This window comes from Selaginella moellendorffii, unplaced genomic scaffold, assembly GCF_000143415.4.
Source record: "Selaginella moellendorffii unplaced genomic scaffold, v1.0 SELMOscaffold_131, whole genome shotgun sequence".
In the NCBI taxonomy this organism is placed as follows: Eukaryota; Viridiplantae; Streptophyta; class Lycopodiopsida; order Selaginellales; family Selaginellaceae; genus Selaginella; species Selaginella moellendorffii.
Genome location: NW_003314392.1, coordinates 237791 through 255033, shown reverse-complemented (window position 1 = coordinate 255033; position 17243 = coordinate 237791). Strand labels below are relative to the sequence as shown.

At 48.4% G+C, this 17243-nt stretch overlaps 6 protein-coding genes across 7 annotated transcripts; 4 read left to right on the top strand and 2 right to left on the bottom strand.

Moving 5' to 3' along the window:
* Positions 1 to 3718: 3718 nt before the first annotated feature.
* LOC9651780 (dipeptidyl aminopeptidase 4) lies at positions 3719 to 6576 on the top strand. The gene is made up of 5 exons (XM_002992235.2): positions 3719 to 4336; positions 4410 to 4604; positions 4684 to 4713; positions 4783 to 5901; positions 5961 to 6576. Exons 1-5 carry the CDS (start codon positions 3770 to 3772, stop codon positions 6513 to 6515), a joined length of 2466 nt encoding a protein of 821 aa, XP_002992281.2. The 5' UTR covers positions 3719 to 3769; the 3' UTR covers positions 6516 to 6576.
* A 2612-nt stretch (positions 6577 to 9188) lies between these two features.
* LOC9661080 (serine/threonine-protein kinase SRK2A) lies at positions 9189 to 10738 on the top strand. Its single transcript, XM_002992234.2, has 9 exons — positions 9189 to 9350; positions 9399 to 9473; positions 9530 to 9631; positions 9687 to 9740; positions 9790 to 9882; positions 9932 to 10024; positions 10087 to 10191; positions 10251 to 10349; positions 10398 to 10738. The coding sequence occupies exons 1-9, from the start codon at positions 9231 to 9233 to the stop codon at positions 10659 to 10661; spliced, it is 1005 nt and encodes a 334-aa protein (XP_002992280.1). The 5' UTR covers positions 9189 to 9230; the 3' UTR covers positions 10662 to 10738.
* Positions 10722 to 12149, top strand: LOC9651779 (protein ABHD18). Its single transcript, XM_002992233.2, has 5 exons — positions 10722 to 11129; positions 11266 to 11350; positions 11405 to 11574; positions 11629 to 11894; positions 11952 to 12149. Exons 1-5 carry the CDS (start codon positions 10742 to 10744, stop codon positions 12108 to 12110), a joined length of 1068 nt encoding a protein of 355 aa, XP_002992279.1. The 5' UTR covers positions 10722 to 10741; the 3' UTR covers positions 12111 to 12149.
* LOC112343074 lies at positions 12121 to 14325 on the top strand. Of its 2 annotated transcripts, XM_024665965.1 has the most exons (16): positions 12121 to 12247; positions 12293 to 12413; positions 12474 to 12520; positions 12573 to 12609; positions 12666 to 12735; positions 12785 to 12867; positions 12912 to 13063; positions 13109 to 13238; positions 13286 to 13381; positions 13450 to 13515; positions 13567 to 13655; positions 13724 to 13789; positions 13844 to 13904; positions 13955 to 14025; positions 14074 to 14176; positions 14235 to 14325. In XM_024665965.1, exons 1-16 carry the CDS (start codon positions 12186 to 12188, stop codon positions 14277 to 14279), a joined length of 1299 nt encoding a protein of 432 aa, XP_024521733.1. In that variant the 5' UTR covers positions 12121 to 12185; the 3' UTR covers positions 14280 to 14325. The 2 variants fall into 2 exon arrangements, with proteins under 2 accessions (XP_024521733.1, XP_024521731.1); XM_024665963.1 differs by having other exon boundaries at positions 13450 to 13655.
* Positions 14326 to 14465: 140 nt separating this feature from the next.
* LOC9661079 (pentatricopeptide repeat-containing protein At3g09040, mitochondrial) lies at positions 14466 to 16709 on the bottom strand. Its single transcript, XM_024665975.1, has one exon. It carries the CDS (start codon positions 16707 to 16709, stop codon positions 14466 to 14468), a length of 2244 nt encoding a protein of 747 aa, XP_024521743.1.
* A 4-nt stretch (positions 16710 to 16713) lies between these two features.
* LOC112343077 (putative uncharacterized protein YGR160W) lies at positions 16714 to 17239 on the bottom strand. Its single transcript, XM_024665972.1, has 2 exons — positions 17220 to 17239; positions 16714 to 17166 (listed from the first exon to the last, which is right to left on the bottom strand). The coding sequence occupies exons 1-2, from the start codon at positions 17225 to 17227 to the stop codon at positions 16767 to 16769; spliced, it is 408 nt and encodes a 135-aa protein (XP_024521740.1). The 5' UTR covers positions 17228 to 17239; the 3' UTR covers positions 16714 to 16766.
* Between the last annotated feature and the right edge of the window lie 4 nt (positions 17240 to 17243).

Here is a 17243-nt window from a genome sequence, read left to right as displayed (position 1 = left end):
CAATGCTACCGCGGATCGTATATCAGGGCCGTCGGATCACTAATCTAACCTGGGGAGGGGGATTGGGAGAGATTTGGGAATCCGTGGATGGATGGTTAACACTCTGTTGCTCATGCAGTGAGTAGCTGAAACCAAGTAGGACCAAGTAGGAGTTGGTACCATAGGCGGGAACCTTGGTGAGGGAACTTACCAAAAACCAAGTTCGTGTTGGACGGATAGACGAGGTAAATTGACAAATTGGAAAGGAAAAATTTGTGGTTTACACCCACATTGTTGCTTCTCCTCTACACATGCTTTGGTCTCTCAAGTCACAAGTAAACAACAAGTAATTCAAAAGTGTTTTTTCATTATAACAAGCCCACTTCAAAGATGTAATAGAGAGTATAACAACTAAAGGTTAAACTCCCTCTCCAAACCACACATCTTTAACACCACTATACTCTAGTGAAATAGGCTTAATGCTCCACTTTATCTCTAGATCAACCGTCACTAACTATGGCATCCCAAAAAAAAGATCCATACAATAAATATCTGCGAGATAAAAAGTCTTTACAAGTGTGGTTTTGCCAACTAACACTTCTAGCCCCTTTACATAAGCATTAAAATGTTGAGTAGGGGTAACTATACTTTCCATTGTATATGAAAAAACTCCTTGTATCACTAAGTTGTGCTCTTTAACAAACTTTGCTGAAATAAAGTTATTATCACTTCCACTATCTAGTAAAATCTATATTAGACCTCTATAGAACATTAAAACTAATGCACGAGGGTCCTCAATCTCCATCTTGTTCCACATATAATTGAGCTGACGAGTAATGATCAAAAGCCTTTTCCTCCAACCAAAATGGTTGTTCTCATCATCCTCATGTTGCAAAGTTTGCAACTTTTTAATATCTAACTTACTGTCACTACAAGATTGCCCTTTATTTTTGCCCAACTGCTTGTTCTTTAGTTATGGATAATTAGTTTTGTAGTGTCTAAGCTCGCTGCAATGATAATAACTTTGACTATCATTCTTCACAAAGAACTATTACTTCTTTGTATCCAAAGTAGTCACCAAAAACTCTAGTTTGGATATTTGTTCTTATCCTTGTATCCACGGCAATCATCACTATGATTCTGAATAGAAGGACTCCTCGAATTCTTGTAAGACTTGTGCTTGTCATTGTCAAGTTGACGAGCCATATCAAAGAACTCCTCTAAACTCTTTGTAGGCTGAGAATGACGTAAGTGTTGCCACATGCTCTCACTATAAAGGTCATCAATGAAATAGAACGTATTCTGATATGGATCCTTCATTTATCAAGCAAGTAAACTTCTCAATATAGTCCCCAAGTGTCATTTTCCCTTGTTGGAAATGTTAAAGTTTTGTGCAAGCATTTTCCACATCATAGTGAGGGGCAAAACATGAACAGAAAGTAGCCTCAAACTCATATATAATAGATACTAATGGTTTTTTATCCACAACACAAAACTCCTCAAGCCAATTCCTCGTATTACGTAAAACCATTGGAATAGCCTTTAAAACCTTTGGATCTGGAGTTCCTTTAACAGCTAAGAATTTTTAGCCAAGCTAGACACTAATCCATCATACCACCATCACAAAAAAAAATTAGAATCTTGAATTGATCTACTAAGGAAGTCTTATTTGGAGCGCAACCACATCAAGCCTTGAGTGCCTTAACATGCCCACACATGGTATTCATCATGCCATGTATCTCATCTTGCATCTTTAACTAATTTCTATTAAGGGCTTGTAGCTTATGAATAACATCTTGAATGGTTTAAACCTCTATAGCTTTATTAGCACCATCATCGATAAATAGGATTCTAGTGTTCATCTTGGATGGCCATTGCAACTACTTCCTTTGATACTAATGTTAGAACCCAGTGCAAAAAAACAAAAGATTTAATTTCCCTAAACTACACTACACTTCTTCTTGAGATTCCTTACCACCCAACCACCTGCACCACCACTCCATTGTGAGCCCTAATGTAGGTTAAGTTCTTTACCTTAACATGCCTTAATATATCTTTCAACTTCACTTTGACCCATGTTAATTATGTGGTGTCTAACAAGGGGGTTATAGGGGGTTCCAAATGTATAATAGGGATAGTGGTTAGGTCAGATATGGCCAACTAACCTGAGGCATAGTCTAACTCCTACTTGCGTTTAAGTTCAAGTTCCATTCCATGCTAGCTTGTGAAGTATTTATATCCTTGCATTAAGCCACCGGTAAACTGAAATAGCGCCAAACTTTATTTGGCTTTGTTTTGTGTGTTGGTCCTGGTATTAGGATGTTGGATGCTCTAAGGTTGTTGCTATGTTACTCCCAAGGCTTGAAACTTGAGTTCTACTCCACTATCCTTAGGCATATGGCATATGACATGTGGCATACGGAGGGTTTTGGTTCTACTTCATGGTTATCCTGTGGTAAATCACTATAGAACAAAAAATGAAAACCATATGCATACATTTAGTATCAGAGGATGAAACCTAGCAAATATTATTTAATAAGATTGGGCAACTAGTCTTATTACATATGCAAAGATAAAAATAATGATCTGAGTGGATACATATTTGGGTGTTATAACTTTGCATATGTTTCTTGAGTATGGATTTTGGTTACCTTTTTTTACTAAATTGTATGAACTTGTGGCTTAGGCTCATATGATGGATTGAGATGTGGTTACCGAGAGTTGTTCCATGTACTGTTGGTAAAAGTAAACCTCCCTTAGGTTTGTTATAAGTGGCAAATATGTTGGTTTTTAATTATTTAGCATAGCACTAATAGATCCTTCTTATACATAATTATAAGTTGATCAATCAAGACTATAGGGATTAATCTATTGGTTCAAGTAATCATTATTATGCTCTCTCATAAACTGTTTTTAGATTAAACTAAAGGCAATGCAAATGTAAATTTGAGGTTTGGTCAAGTTAAGTTTAAAAAGAGTCATTAAGGATAAAGAATCAATTACAAAAATCATTTTCTCTTCTTCAAGGGATGGTTAGGTAATGAAGTGTAACTCATCCGTGTTTATATCATGCAATAAGGAATCTTTAGATCCTCTAGAAATTATGCATTTACAATAGTTGAAGTGTTTCATACAAAAGGATCATGAATAATTAATACCATTTATAAATCCACTAATGCCTCCTCTTGATGTTCCTGAAAATCCCAAATTATCACCTAAAGAACCTTGATTGCATTCCATCCTTTTAAGAATAAAGGATGATGTAAAGTCTAAGTGTATGGTTACAATGCCGTATACTAATATTAACAACTATATATTAACAATTATATATTAATATTAGCATAATGAGATTTTGATAGATATTGGATTAGTTTTAATCCGGACCACTTGCTCCTGTATATAAGCTAGGGTTTTTTAATTAATATAATTCTCATTTTAGGAAATAAATGCTTGTAAATTTTATTATACAGAATGACATTTTTGTTATTTAAAGTTTATTAATGATATTAACGTCAATGTTCAAACACAAATTTACTAAACTTGGCATATGTTAGTCTTTGTTTCACATATTTATAGTTTGTGTTACAATAATCTGTTTAACAACCAATAATCTACTTACATCTGAATTTTATACTCCAATGTGCTAGAGGTGTGTAGCCCCGTTGGCCGTTTGCTGGCGGGATGGCGGAGTGGCACTCACTGGTAAAGATAAAGAGGACACGGGGCATTAGGTCAGACAGGGACAATCTAGGGTTGGGAGAAGAGAGGTCAGATAGGAAATCTGTGTGGAATGCACTCTGGGGAATGCGCTCTAGCCGCCACGCCCAGAGCAGCACCAGCAACCGAGGCGACCAAGCAGCTAGCACAGGAGGAGGAAGAAGAAGAAGAGGAGGATGGCCTAGGAGGAGGAGGAGGTAAAGGATCCAGTGCCAACAAGAGGGCTTGCACCATTCCTTCCTCCGCCACTATGCCCGCCACTGACAGCCACAGCAGCGCCGACGACATTGCTACGGCGAGCTTGTTCCCTGTGGAAGACATTGTCCAGAATCCACTGCCCGGATTCGTGGCTCCCTCCTCCGTCGCGTTCAGCCCCGATGACAAGCTCGTCTCCTTCCTCTTCAGCCCCGATGCCACCCTGAGCAGGAAGATCTTTGCGTTCGATCCCGAGACGCGCCAGCAGCTGCTGCTCGTGTCGCCACCCAATGGCGGCGTCGACGAGTGCAATCTCTCCACGCCCGAGAAGCTGCGCAGGGAGAGGCTGCGCGAGCGGGGGCTGGGAGTGACGCGCTACGAGTGGGCCAAGAGCGCTGGAGCTTGCGCCGCCACTGCGCATCTCATGGTTCCTCTTCCTGGCGGAGTAAGCATATATCATTCGTGTCTCTCCATGATTTCATTCACTCACACATCATCTTGGCTTTGTTCTTGGCCAGATCTACGTGCAGGATGGGCTTGGAGCGGAGCTGAGATTGAGGGTGGCCAGCACTTCGTGGTCTCCAATTATCGATCCTCAGTTGTCTCCCGATGGTTTATCCATTGCTTACGTCCGGGACGACGAGATCCACGTTGTCCCCATTACTTACGCCGAGCCAAGGCGGATTACTCACAATGCGAGATCATCCGGGAAGGTAGGCTATAAGTCCATCTCTCTCTCTCTTTCTTACTATCATTGCTTATTCTATTCTTTACGTTTTTTCCTGGGGACAGACACATGGACTTGCGGAGTACATTGCTCAGGTATGTGTGTGTCACGCTCTCTTTGGCTTCCTGTCTTCTCAAGAGTTTAAAAAATCTCGCTGCTGGCAGGAGGAGATGGACAGAAGGAATGGCTTTTGGTGGTCTTCGGACAGTAAGTTCATTGCTTTCACGGAAGTGGACGGATCCGCAATACCCCCGTTCAGGATAATGCACCAAGGCAAGCCCAGTGTGGGAGGTGACGCGGAGGAAGATCACGCATACCCGTTTGCTGGCCAGTCCAACGTGAAGCTACGCCTGGGTGTGGTTCCCGTGGCGGCGGTGGGGGCGGCGGCGGCGGCTGGCCAGATTACATGGATGGACCTCGAGTGTGGGACTAGCGAGGAGGAGGAATACTTGGCCAGAGTCATGTGGATGCCCGACAACTCCCTCGCGGTACAGGTGCTGAGCCGGGATCATTCCAAGCTCAAGCTGCTCAAGTTTGATTCCAGGACAGGCAGGCGGGCACTTCTTCTCCAGGAGACGAGCGACGTGTGGATCAACTTACACGACTGCTTCACTCCACTCCACAAGGGGACCGGCCGCCTGGCCGGGGGATTCATCTGGGCCAGTGAGAGAAGCGGCTTTCGGCACCTCTACCTGTATGACGGCACTGGCTTCTGCTTGGGAGCGGTGACGCAGGGGCAGTGGATGGTCGAGCAGATTGCGGGTGTGGATGAAGAAGCTGGTGTTGTCTACTTCACCGCCACCTTGGACAGTCCACTGGAGACACACTTGTATAGCACACGCCTGTTGCCGGCGGCGGCGAGTGGCGGTGGCCATGTCAAGCGACTGACGAGAGGCGAAGGCAGGCATCTGGTGGTGCTCGACCACCAAATGCAGCACTTTGTGGACATCCACGACTCGCTGGAGAGGCCGCCGTGCGTGCTGCTGTGCTCGCTCGCCGACGGCAGGCTAATAGTTCCCATTTTCGAGCAGCCGGCTTTGACGCCCTGGACACGGAAGCTGCGACTGGCGTCGCCAGAGCTCGTCCAGATCACCGCCAACGACGGCACCAGCCTGCATGGCGCGATGTACAAGCCCGACGTGAAAGAGTTTGGGCCGCCACCTTACAAGACCGTCGTTAGCGTCTATGGAGGCCCCAATGTCCAGACGGTTTGCAGCTCATGGACGAACACGGTGGACATGAGAGCGCAGTACCTCCGCAGTAGAGGAATTCTGGTCTGGAAGGTGAGCTGCTTCTGGTCTTCAGATCGTTTCTTGCTTGACATATGATGGACTTGAAACAGCTTGACAACCGTGGGAGTGCTCGGCGAGGCCTTAAGTTCGAAGGAGCTATCAAATACAGCATGGGGCATGTAGACGTCGAAGATCAAGAGGCTGGCGTGCAGTGGCTAATCCGGCAGGGGCTGGCCAAGCCGGGCAAGATTGGAATCTACGGGTGGAGCTACGGCGGCTACTTGGCAGCCATGGCGCTGGCTCGCTGCCCTGAGACGTTTCGATGCGCAGTAGCCGGGGCTCCCGTGACAGCTTGGGATGGATACGATACCTTCTACACGGAGAAGTTTATGGGATCCCCGGCAACGAACCAGGCAGGCTACGAGTTTAGCTCCGTCATGCACCACGTCCACCGGATTGTTGGAAAGCTACTGCTTGTCCATGGGATGATCGACGAGAACGTTCACTTTAGACACACGGCCAGGCTCATCAACGCCCTCATCGCAGCAGGCAAGGAGTACGAGCTGCTGATTTTCCCGGATGAAAGACACATGCCCAGGGGGCTGCGGGACCGAATGTACATGGAGGAGCGCATTTGTGAGTTTTTGGACAGACATTTATCGTAGAAAAACTCTCCCACAGATTGATTTATATATTCTATACATCCGAAGCTTCATTCTACCGGAAGTGGCACCTCAACGACAAACTCTCTCACACCTTGCTCTTCTCTGCGAACTTGAGTTGAAAGAGATTTTGTCTCGTTGAAGATTCTGATCAGTGGGCTTTGGTGTTCTCCTGGATCCGGCCGCTCGGCTGGGCTGCAAGGTTATGGTCGATGATCTCACCGCGTACCATGACCGACTAGAGACAAAACGAAGCTCGCGAATCACGAGAAAGAACAATCTATTCAACGCAGCCACGACCTCTATCAACCCTTGGGCTGAAGGAACTCCGAGGCACAGACGCCCCGTTTAAGGTCGATCTGGTGCCCGATGTGGAGGTCAGATCGACCTTGAACCGGGCGCCTGGCACTCGCTCACCACGTACCATAACCGACTAGAGACAAAACGAAGGTCACGAATCACGAGAAGGAACCTTCTCCATTCTATATCGTCCCTGAAAGGTGACACAAGCCACCTTCACATTCCTCACATAACTTAAAGCTTTCACTGCAATTGGACACATCTCCATCTATTAAGCCATGCAACAGCACAAAAGACGCATTTTCAGTGAATATTCTTCTCTCAAACCGGGTTCGGGTTGCCGCGCCCTCCGAGACGGTCCAATACTCGGTCATAACTACCTTATATCTTCAGTAGTATTCTTATTAAAGATGCTCTTAGAGATTTTTCTTGGTTGAGTTGTTGACGATGAGCATCGTCCACCAACTTTTTGACAAAAGGTGACAAATACCTCTACACGATTTATTCCAGCTACTTTTCTTATTTGTAGGCCTCGATGACAGCTGCAAACTTGATTGCAGGGAGACATTTCAAATTGACGTTTAAGCCTTGCGATGCGAGCAGCTCTTTCTCTGGATCGAGGGGTGCCTTCTGGTGTGGATCTAATATATGGTCCATGATCCCACCTTTTCGTCGTTCGAATTGTGTAGAACCATTTGCAAATTTTAAGCTATTAGAATCTATCATCTTTTATCTTGAGCATACACACACCTGCATGTATGTTGCATCCCCTCAAACAATTCAAGAAAGCTATTAAGAGAGAGCTGGAGAGGGAGAAGCTGGGAATGTTTGGAGTGCCACTTGCAATAGTTTGTGGATGATGTGTGGAAAGGCTTGCACAATTTTGACACTTTTAGGCCAGTGCCAACCATAAACCTGCAAAACCATTGTCGTTCGCAACAAATTCAAAAACGCTTTTCCCATGCGCCCTGGCAAATGCAGAAGTTGAAGACGAAGTCACATCCAAAGCCAGTTCGTGCAGATGGTGCCAAGCAACTTCCGCTGCCTCTGAGGTTGTCAACAGCAATAAGGATGCGAGCGCACCGTGTATGAGCCATCGAGATAGAGAGTTGTGCCCAAAGACTCCCACAGGCTGCTCATCAAATATGTTCTTCCTGCAAAGAGATTGCATGAGCCTTCACAATTTCTAGGTTGTGGGCCTGGCCTGTTGCAGCTTGGAGAATGGCACGGATCTCATCAACGTGGATTGGCTTGTTCGCCTTTGCTAGAATATTGAGTATTCCCAGTTTGCCTGATCACAAATGGAATGGAGAACGAAGAACATTATCTCGTAACTCTCTGGTGGCTCCATTGTCCACAATACCAAGCCAATAGAGAGAATAAACACTTCTACTCCAAGAAGAAGTCTAATACTCCAAGAAGAATTATTTAAATAACTTGAAGTCATGCTCATGATCTAAAACATCTGCAGACAGCAACTGGTAAAGTACGGCACGCCCAACGAAACAGCTTAAGGCCTCGGCGAGCACTCCCACGGTTGTCAAGGTCGAAGGAGCGATCAAATATCTAGAGAAGATCAAGAGGTTGTCACCAGCGTGCAGGCTTGGGATGGATACAGACACCTTCTACACGGAGAAGTTTATGGGAGCCCCGGCGATGAACCAGGCAGGCTACGAGTTTAGCTCCGTCATGCACCGAGCGAGAACAGGCGCCAAGTCAAGTTCTCGAGAAATGTCTGTCCAAAAACTCACATACATTCGGTCCCGCAGCCCCCTGCGCATGTGTCTTTCATCCGGGAAAATCAGCAGCTCGTACTCCTTGCCTGCTGCAATGAAGGCGCTATGAGCCTGGCCGTGTGTCTAAAGTGAACGTTCCTGGACGAGCAGTAGCTTTCCAACAATCCGGTGGACGGCGTTGGTGGCTTGATATCAATTCCCTGAGGCCTATACCGCGATCTACCTGGTGCACAATCCGAGCAACGGCACATCATGATCCACGTGCGTGAAGTGGAGTCACCTTGCCTTGGGGCTTGACAAGGCTTCTGTACATCGGCCGTAGCCCAAGGCGAAGCGGCGGCACAGATGCCCGCTTCTAGGTCGACCAACACCCAGGGATCCCCGCTCACCGTACCTGATCAGAATCTGTGACGAGGCAAACAAACTGAGAAAGAAGCTCGTAGGAACCCCGTGTCCATCTATTTAAGAAAGGCAAAAAAGTGTAAATTAGATGGTTTATATTATAAGCATACTAGTCCGTTAAGATCTCTTAAAATAATAAAAGAGATCTCCACAGTATTATACAAAGCATTAGCAGTTGATTTTGTACGCCACGCGCAACTTTCAACGCAAGGCCATGTGTACTTGTAGAATTTGCCTACTCCACTGAGCTAGGTCTTCGGAATGAAAGAGTGGAGTTAAAATGGATAGATTCGAATTCGTGCAAGATATAGGGTCTGGAAACTTCGGCATAGCACGGCTAATGCGTGAGAAGGAAACAGGGGAGCTTGTGGCTGTCAAATTCATCGAGCGTGGCGAGAAGGTAATCTACCAGAACTGGAAATGGAGAGTCAAAGTTGGATCCATCCAGATTGATGAGAATGTTCAGCGGGAGATCATAAATCACCGGTCACTGAGACATCCCAACATTATTCGCTTCAAGGAGGTAAAATTTACCGAAATGCGCGTTTCTTCTCTGTTTTTCCAGACAATTACTTCCAGGTTATGCTTACTCCTACACACTTGGCGATTGCTATGGAGTACGCGGCGGGCGGGGAGCTCTTTGAGCGCATTTGCAATGCGGGAAGATTTAGCGAAGACGAGGTGTAGAAAATCTTGTGTTGAATTGTTTTGCTGATCAACTTTCCTTGGTAAACAGGCCAGGTTTTTCTTCCAGCAACTTATATCGGGTGTCAGCTACTGTCATCAAAACGTATGTAAATTCGTGGTGTTTCCCATTGTCTCTATGAATTCATGAGCAGGAGATATGCCATCGAGATCTCAAGCTGGAAAACACCTTACTCGATGGGAGTCCCGCACCACGTCTTAAGATCTGTGATTTCGGCTACTCGAAGGTAACGTCGATTTGAGCAGCGGCTTCAACCTCTTCTTCTTGCGTTACAGTCAGCCGTGTTGCATTCTCAACCAAAGTCAACCGTGGGAACCCCTGCATACATTGCTCCGGAGGTGTTGTCTCGAAAAGAATACGATGGCAAGGCAAGTTCCCGAAATTAGTTGCTGTCTTTGTTTAATCCGTTGTTTTCTCTCTTGGATCCCAGATTGCAGATGTGTGGTCGTGTGGTGTAACCCTGTACGTGATGCTAGTAGGAGCGTATCCGTTTGAGGATCCTGAGGATCCTCGCAACTTCAGAAAGACAATTGGTGTAAGTCCATTGCGTCGTGATTGTTTTCATTCTTTCGGTCTGTATTCTTCCTTTGGCAGAGAATTCTTAGCGTGCAGTATTCAATCCCAGATTATGTGCGGATTTCCAGCGACTGCCGGCATTTACTCTCTCGCATCTTTGTTGCAAATCCATCCAAGGTACTAGACTACTCAAACTAAGCTTCTACAATTCCATCTGTTAAACAGAGAATCACCATCCCTGAGATCAGGCGCCACCCATGGTTTCTTAAGAACCTTCCAATCGACCTGTTGCAAGGAGCGGACGCAAGCTACGAATTCGACGACACCAATCAGCAAAGCGTGGAGGACATCATGAGAATCATCGCGGAGGCAAAGACTGGAGGGATTCCTGGGGACCTGCTGGATGATATGGGATTGGAAATGGATCTGGACAACGACATTGACCCGGACGTGGAGAGCAGCGGCGAGTTCGTGTCTGGTGTGTACTGAGGAACTTCGCTGTTGGCCACGCTGGCGCTATTATTTTAGGGCAAATAAAGGAGCAAGAAGAAGAGGGAGGGCAGCCAGCCATGGTGGTTTCGAATCTGCGGGTGGCGCACTACTGGCTGGATCACGTCTATGGCGCTCTCATGTACAGGCTCAGGCTCTCGCCACCCTTCTTCTCCAATGGCTGGGGTGGCGCCAGGTTAGTGCTACTGGAACAGCTCACGCGGCAGCTCATCTCGCAGGGCCTCGCCAATTTCTCGCTTAAGTACTGGCCGCCGCCACCCATCGATCCGGTGTGGCGGACCGTGTGGGAATCCAAGGCGGCCAAGCTCCAAGAGGGGATCTTTCCCACGCCCTGCGATCCGCTCGTCAGGGAATGCTTGCCGCCCGAGAGCCACATTGCGCGCGTCCGCCTGCTCATGCCCCGCAGCGTTCCGGCTCATAAGATGGCATGCGTCGTGCACCTTGCAGGTTAGATCTCTTGCCTCCCCTCTCTCTCTCGCGCGCGCTCTAGATCTCTCTCTCTCTCTCTCTCTCGCGCGCGCGCGCTCTCTCTCCCTCTCTTAGGCTGGTGATTTTCATAGATCAATCAATGTGAGCGCGGCAGGCACTGGAGATCATGGTTTCGAGAGGCGCTTGCGGCTGGGAGGACCATTGCTCAAGGATAACATCGCCACGCTGGTGCTCGAGAGGTCTGTTTAGCTACAACCATGCCCGCTGCTCATACACATCTATGATCATCACAGCCCCTTCTACGGCAATCGGCGGCCCAGGCTCCAGCGCGGGGCCAAGCTCCTGTGCGTCAGCGACCTGCTTGTTCTCGGCCGAGCAACGATCGAGGAGGCACGGACGCTGCTCTACTGGCTGGACAAGCAAGCAGGCTTCTCCAAGTTGGGCGTTTGCGGCCTAAGCATGGGTACGTAGTTCGTCGCTTCTTCTCCTTCGAAACGCATCCGGTGTCTCTGTGCAGGAGGAGTGCATGCAGCCATGGTTGGATCGCTCCATCCAACGCCGCTTGCAGTCTTGCCACTGCTTTCACCCCACTCGGCCGCGGTGGCCTTCTGCGAGGGGATCATGAAGTATGGAACCGCGTGGGAGGTGCTGATGCGGGACGAGGCATGCAGCATGACGCTGGACCAAGTCCGGGAGCGCATGCGAGCGGTGCTCTCCCTCACGGACGTGACCCGCTTTCCAATCCCCAAGAACCCCAGAGCCGTCATCTTTGTGGGTGCCACGGTGAGTCTCATTTTCTTTGCCTTGGAAACGAAAGCTTGACTGTGCCCGGCTGTGTAGAACGATGGCTACATCCCAGGCAACTCGATGCTGGAGCTGCAGCGTGCGTGGCCCGGCTCCGAGGTCCGATGGGTCACTGGCGGTCATGTGTCCTCGTTCTTCCTGCACGGCAAGGTGTTCCGGCAAGCCATCAGGGATGGAGTCGCGCGCTTGTCTTGACAACCAACATTCTTTTTTATTCATTCCTTCCTTCTGGCCTCGCTCGACTAGGCTAGGTAGGGCTTCAAACAAAGAATGGAGAGGTTTCTCCAGAGTGCGGCGAAGCCCATCAGCGATGCCAGCAAGGAGAGCAGCAGGTGATGGTTTGCAGTGAAGATGGATGCCGATCCAGTGACTTGTAGGTGTGAGCGGCGGCAGCAGCAGCAGGAGCAAAATGTGGTCTTGGAATATGAGCAGACGGGCAGGATGCACAAGCGCCTCCATCACCTCTGCACCACCAGCGTGATGAAGTCGTATGCTCTCGTATGGCATCGATAAACAACCTGGTGTCTTTCTTCACGTCTTGTTCGTCTTGCTTCGCAGGTTGAATGTCTCGAACAGGATAACTATTTGCCTCCGTCCATGTCAAGGTGTGCCTTTGCTTGCTTTCAGGATTCATGTCGTCTCTCCTACCTTCTCCAGGCAGAGTTACGTGTCCGACATCGAGTTTAACACTGAGGTGCGTGCTTTGTTTTCTCGGGTCTTGGTTCTACCCTGTTGAGGATCTTCGTCCAGGGTACTCTCGTGGCTTTCACCACGTCCACGGGGTATATGAACATCCATGCTTACGATTCCATTCTGTCTGGTAAGCTCGTCTCGTCTCGTCTCGCTGCAATTACCATGAAACTACACAGGCAAGAGGATGCCTCCTGTGGCTGCTTATTCCCTCTGTGGAAAGCTTCAAGCCGTGAGATGGAACCCCCTGGACCAGCTTCAGGTGATTTTGTTTCCAGGCTTTATGTGATCACCAAAATCTAGCAGGTGGCATGCGTAGCCGAGTCAGTCGGTTCCGTCATCATCTTCGACGTCCGACACAGGCAGCCCGAGTCGCTCGAAAAAATGCAAGTCTTTAGAACAAAGCCGGGGACGGAAACCCATCGCGGCCTCTACGACGTGCAATGCAAAAGCTGGAAGTGAGTTTCTGAAAGCTACCCAAGCTTTTGACTGGTTTCTTCCAGGATATTTGCTTGTGCAAGCGGAGGCGTGTATGTGTGGGATAGGCGAGCAGGAAATCTTTCTACTGCGACTTTACGGGCACCTTCTTTTGCTGGAACGATGCTGTCTCTGGACATCACATCAGACGAACAGGTTGCAATCAATCGAGTCTCCAAATCACATCATCCATTTCGCTGTAGGTTCTTTTGGCTGGAAGCAGCAGCGGTCATATTTTCGCATGGGACATCCGTGGCGGAAAGGCTTCTTCTTGTTCTGCCTTTTCCTCGCCCAACAATGTAAGTTTATCTTAATAGCTTGTTTGTAGAAATCATGGAAGTCTAGGCTGACAGTGGTTGAGGCGCAGGTGGATCAACATCCCTTGGGCATTATCTCCATGTCTACAGCCTTGCAAGAGATACCAGATCTCCGGGTAGACTTCTTACTTCTTCTTCTTATGCTTGCCATCATTTTGCTGTTTCAGTCTCAAACGTACACTGGAGATTTGAGTGTTACATGTGTGCGTCTAAACTCGTCAGGTGATCAGCTTGCTTTCGGCCTCAACAAAGGCTGGTAGTTTCAACATCTCAGTGCTTTGCAAATGTTTGAGGCTCACTGGACGTGGTTTGTGTGTGATGAAGGTCCGGTGTAATCAACATGCTCAACTTTCAAGAGATAACACACATTCATTGCCCTCCATCGCTCTGGTATATAAGTTGATCGTTTTGATTGGCATTGACAATATGGTCTGGGTTTGTCAGGGAACTGGGAAGTCTGAGCTGGCTGAGCACGACAAAACTCACCTGGCTTTTGAGCCTTCCGGTGAATGCTGCTTGGATTGACACTGCAGCTGATGCTTTTCTTGCTGACAGGTAGTCGCTGTAGCTAGTGGGGACCTTCGTTTTCTCGAATTTTCTGGTCCGGGATCGCGCCATCACGTCAGGTAACTGTGTGACCTTGTAGCTAGACGAACGCCTGACCTCTCTTTTAGCTCGAGAAACAATGGCTGCGCTCCAGTTGTGATTGAAATGGCAGACGGTGTCTATAGTGTCGCAGCACATCCTTCAGATGGCTGCCTAATGGTTGGCACCCAGGTACGAATGTTCTGACTTTATTTCTTCTTCTTTTATTCAACTCTTGTATGTGGTACAGGAGCATACTCATTTAGTTGCTCATGACAAGCAATTCAGCTCGTAAGAATACCAATCCCGAAATAAAAACCTCTCCATACCCTTTGCGTGTACCCAAAATCTATCCGGGATTTTTTGCAGTGTCCTCCACGATCTGTAGCTACTTGCTTGAACGATTAGTTCTTTTATGTATGGCAAGTTTTATGTAAGATCGACCACCATAAGAAGACTTTCCCTTCGAAAAGTTGCTTTCTTAAAGAACCTCTTTAGAGGACAATGCAAATGTGTCAGACAATAGCACATAGGCACCGGGTTCCACCATGCTCTTTGAGGCCACAACTTCCGCTCTATTGACATCTCCGCTTGATTTACATGCTCCTAGTAAGCTACTCCATGCAGCAGCATCGGGCTGAAATGGCATCGTTTGGATCAAATCTTGTGCCTCCTCAATCTTTCCCGCTCTAGCAAGGTGGTCAGCCATGCACGAATAATGATCCCGTGTAGGCACCATCCCATGCTCTGCCAGAATAGAAATAAACTGGAGCCTACCCTGTTCCAAAAGTCCACACTGGCTGCACGCATGTAGCAAACAAGTAAAGGTAATCTGATTTCCCCGAACGCCCGCGAGGTTCATCTCTCTGAACAATTCCACAGCCAGACCGGTTCGCCCGTGTTGGGCATACGCTGCTATCATTGCTGTCCAGCAGGCTACGTTAGCGCAACCACTAGAATGCCTCAGCCAAGCCGTGAAAACAGTGGCAGCATTGCTCAAGCCGCCACACTTGGAATACATGTTGATCAGTGCTACACAAGCCGAGGCAGCGCATTCGAATCCCCGGTCAGAGATGAGTCTGTGGATCCTTTTACCGTCTGCCAGTGCCGACGAGCCGCAGCAGGCACCAAGAGCGTTTACCAGGCAGACGATGTCTGGCTCTCGGGACGATGCCATTTTGTAGAAGAGATCGAGTGCTTCTGCATTAAGACCCGCCTGCACGAGCTCGAAGATGATAACAGACCAGCTTGTCAGACTCTTGCGAGTCATCCGCCAGAACAAGTGTTGTGCGCGGTCAATCCTTCCGCAACTGGCATACATTTGGATGAGTGCCGTCTCCACCATGCTCGTCATGCAACCGCTGGCTGCTGCTCTTACATGAAACAGTTTCACCAAGCCAAAATCACCTAGCTGACGCAGAGCCTCCGCAAGGCACAGGAATGTGATAGAATTGGGTGTAATGCCTTCCAGATCCATCCTCCTCATGCATGCCACAGCTTGAGGCGCATGCTTACACCGAGCGTATGCGGCAATCATGGAGCTCCAAGACACAACGTTGTTCGTCCTCCTAAATGCGGGACTGTCGAAAACGTTCTGGGCATCGTCAATGCTGTCAAATTCACTATACAGACGGACGAGGGCATTCCGCACCACAACATCAGACTCATGGCCGCAGGCGATAATCCTGGCGTGCAGGGCTCTGAACTCGCACAGTGTCCGGCAGCAAGAGAGGATACTGGGGAACACGAAAGCATCCGCTTTGACGCCCTCCAGATCCATTGCCCAAAACACCCGCATTGCTTCTGTCTCGTGTCCGTGCTGGGCATATGCACAGGCCATGGCGTTCCAGGACACTTGGCTTCGATATGTCATCCTCTCAAAGACCACCTTGGCTTCCTCCACACTGCCACACTTGGCATACATGTCCACCAGGGAATTGTAGACGATGGCATCGTTCTCGCTACTGGGACTTGTGCCGTGGATTATGATAGAGTGCAGCCTCCGGCCAACTTGCAGCGATTCCTCTGTCGCTGTCTTAGAGCAAGCGCCGAGAAGAGCCACCAGTACATGTGAAGGTGGAAGCTTGTCACACCTGTTTGCCTCCAACAGCTGCAATGCCTTGTGCAAATGCCCATGCTGGGTATATGCGACAATCATGGAATTCCAGGACGCAGAGCACCTGCCTTGGACAGTCTCAAAAACCAGGCAAGCTTCGTGGAGGCGACCGCAGCTGCTGTACATGGAAATCGCTGCGCAACTGACCAAAACGCTGGAAGACCAGCCGGTAGCAGCCGCTCGCACAGCAATCCAATTGCCCAGTTTCAGGTTGCCCGACATGGAGCAGGAAGATAGAAGGGTGGCCAAGATGAGACTGCCGGGGGTGACGCCTTCGAGGTCCATGACGTGAAGAAGAGATGCGGCAGCACAATGCTGGGCGTTGCGTACGAGAGCAACCATCATCGTGTTCCAGGTGAAAAGATTCTTGTGATCAGTTGCATCGAAAACACGACGTGCATCTCCCAGGCTGCCACACCGCCCATACATTTCCAGCAGCAAATTTCTAAGAAACGTCTCTCTATCATGCCCACTTTTGACAATCCTTGCATGAAGAGCCCTGAGTTGAGGCAGAGCTGGCTGCTTGTCTCGGCCCAGCAACAATCTTACATACTCCTCCCTCTGGTGGAAGAAAGAAACCAAGGGTGGTGGCGTCGTTGCCGCGGCCATGTTCACGGCCACTTTTATTTAGAGATGTCTAGCTAGAGCAGCTTTGAGAGAAATGTTTCATTCCGAGCACACTGCTCCACCGCTGCTATTATCTTCCTCCTCTGAGGTTTCAGAATTCTCGTCTTCAATGTTGCTCGTAATACTGCCACCACCCATGCATTTGCAAAGGGCACCTGACTGCTCCTCCTCCTCCTGCTCCTCTTCCTCGGAGGAGGAAGAGCTGGTTGAATCGGATGACTCTTCATCCGACGAAGGTTCGTGTACCGGCTCTTCCTCGTCCTCCGGATCAGTGTCACCTTTGGCCTTCTTTCCCGTGAATGCCGTTGTGGTGACCGTCTTGGTCACCACCGTCGTCTTTTTCTTGTATATAACAGTCCTCATTGCATGCATAGCTCGATCCTTCACCCTGCGATCAAGCCGCACTAGCTGCTTTCGCTTCATGCCGGATCTTGGCACCCTGAGCAAAAGAATGGACCGAGTGAACGAGAGAAGAAGAATCCAACCACAAACCTGCGCATTTGGGTGGAGCCGCCG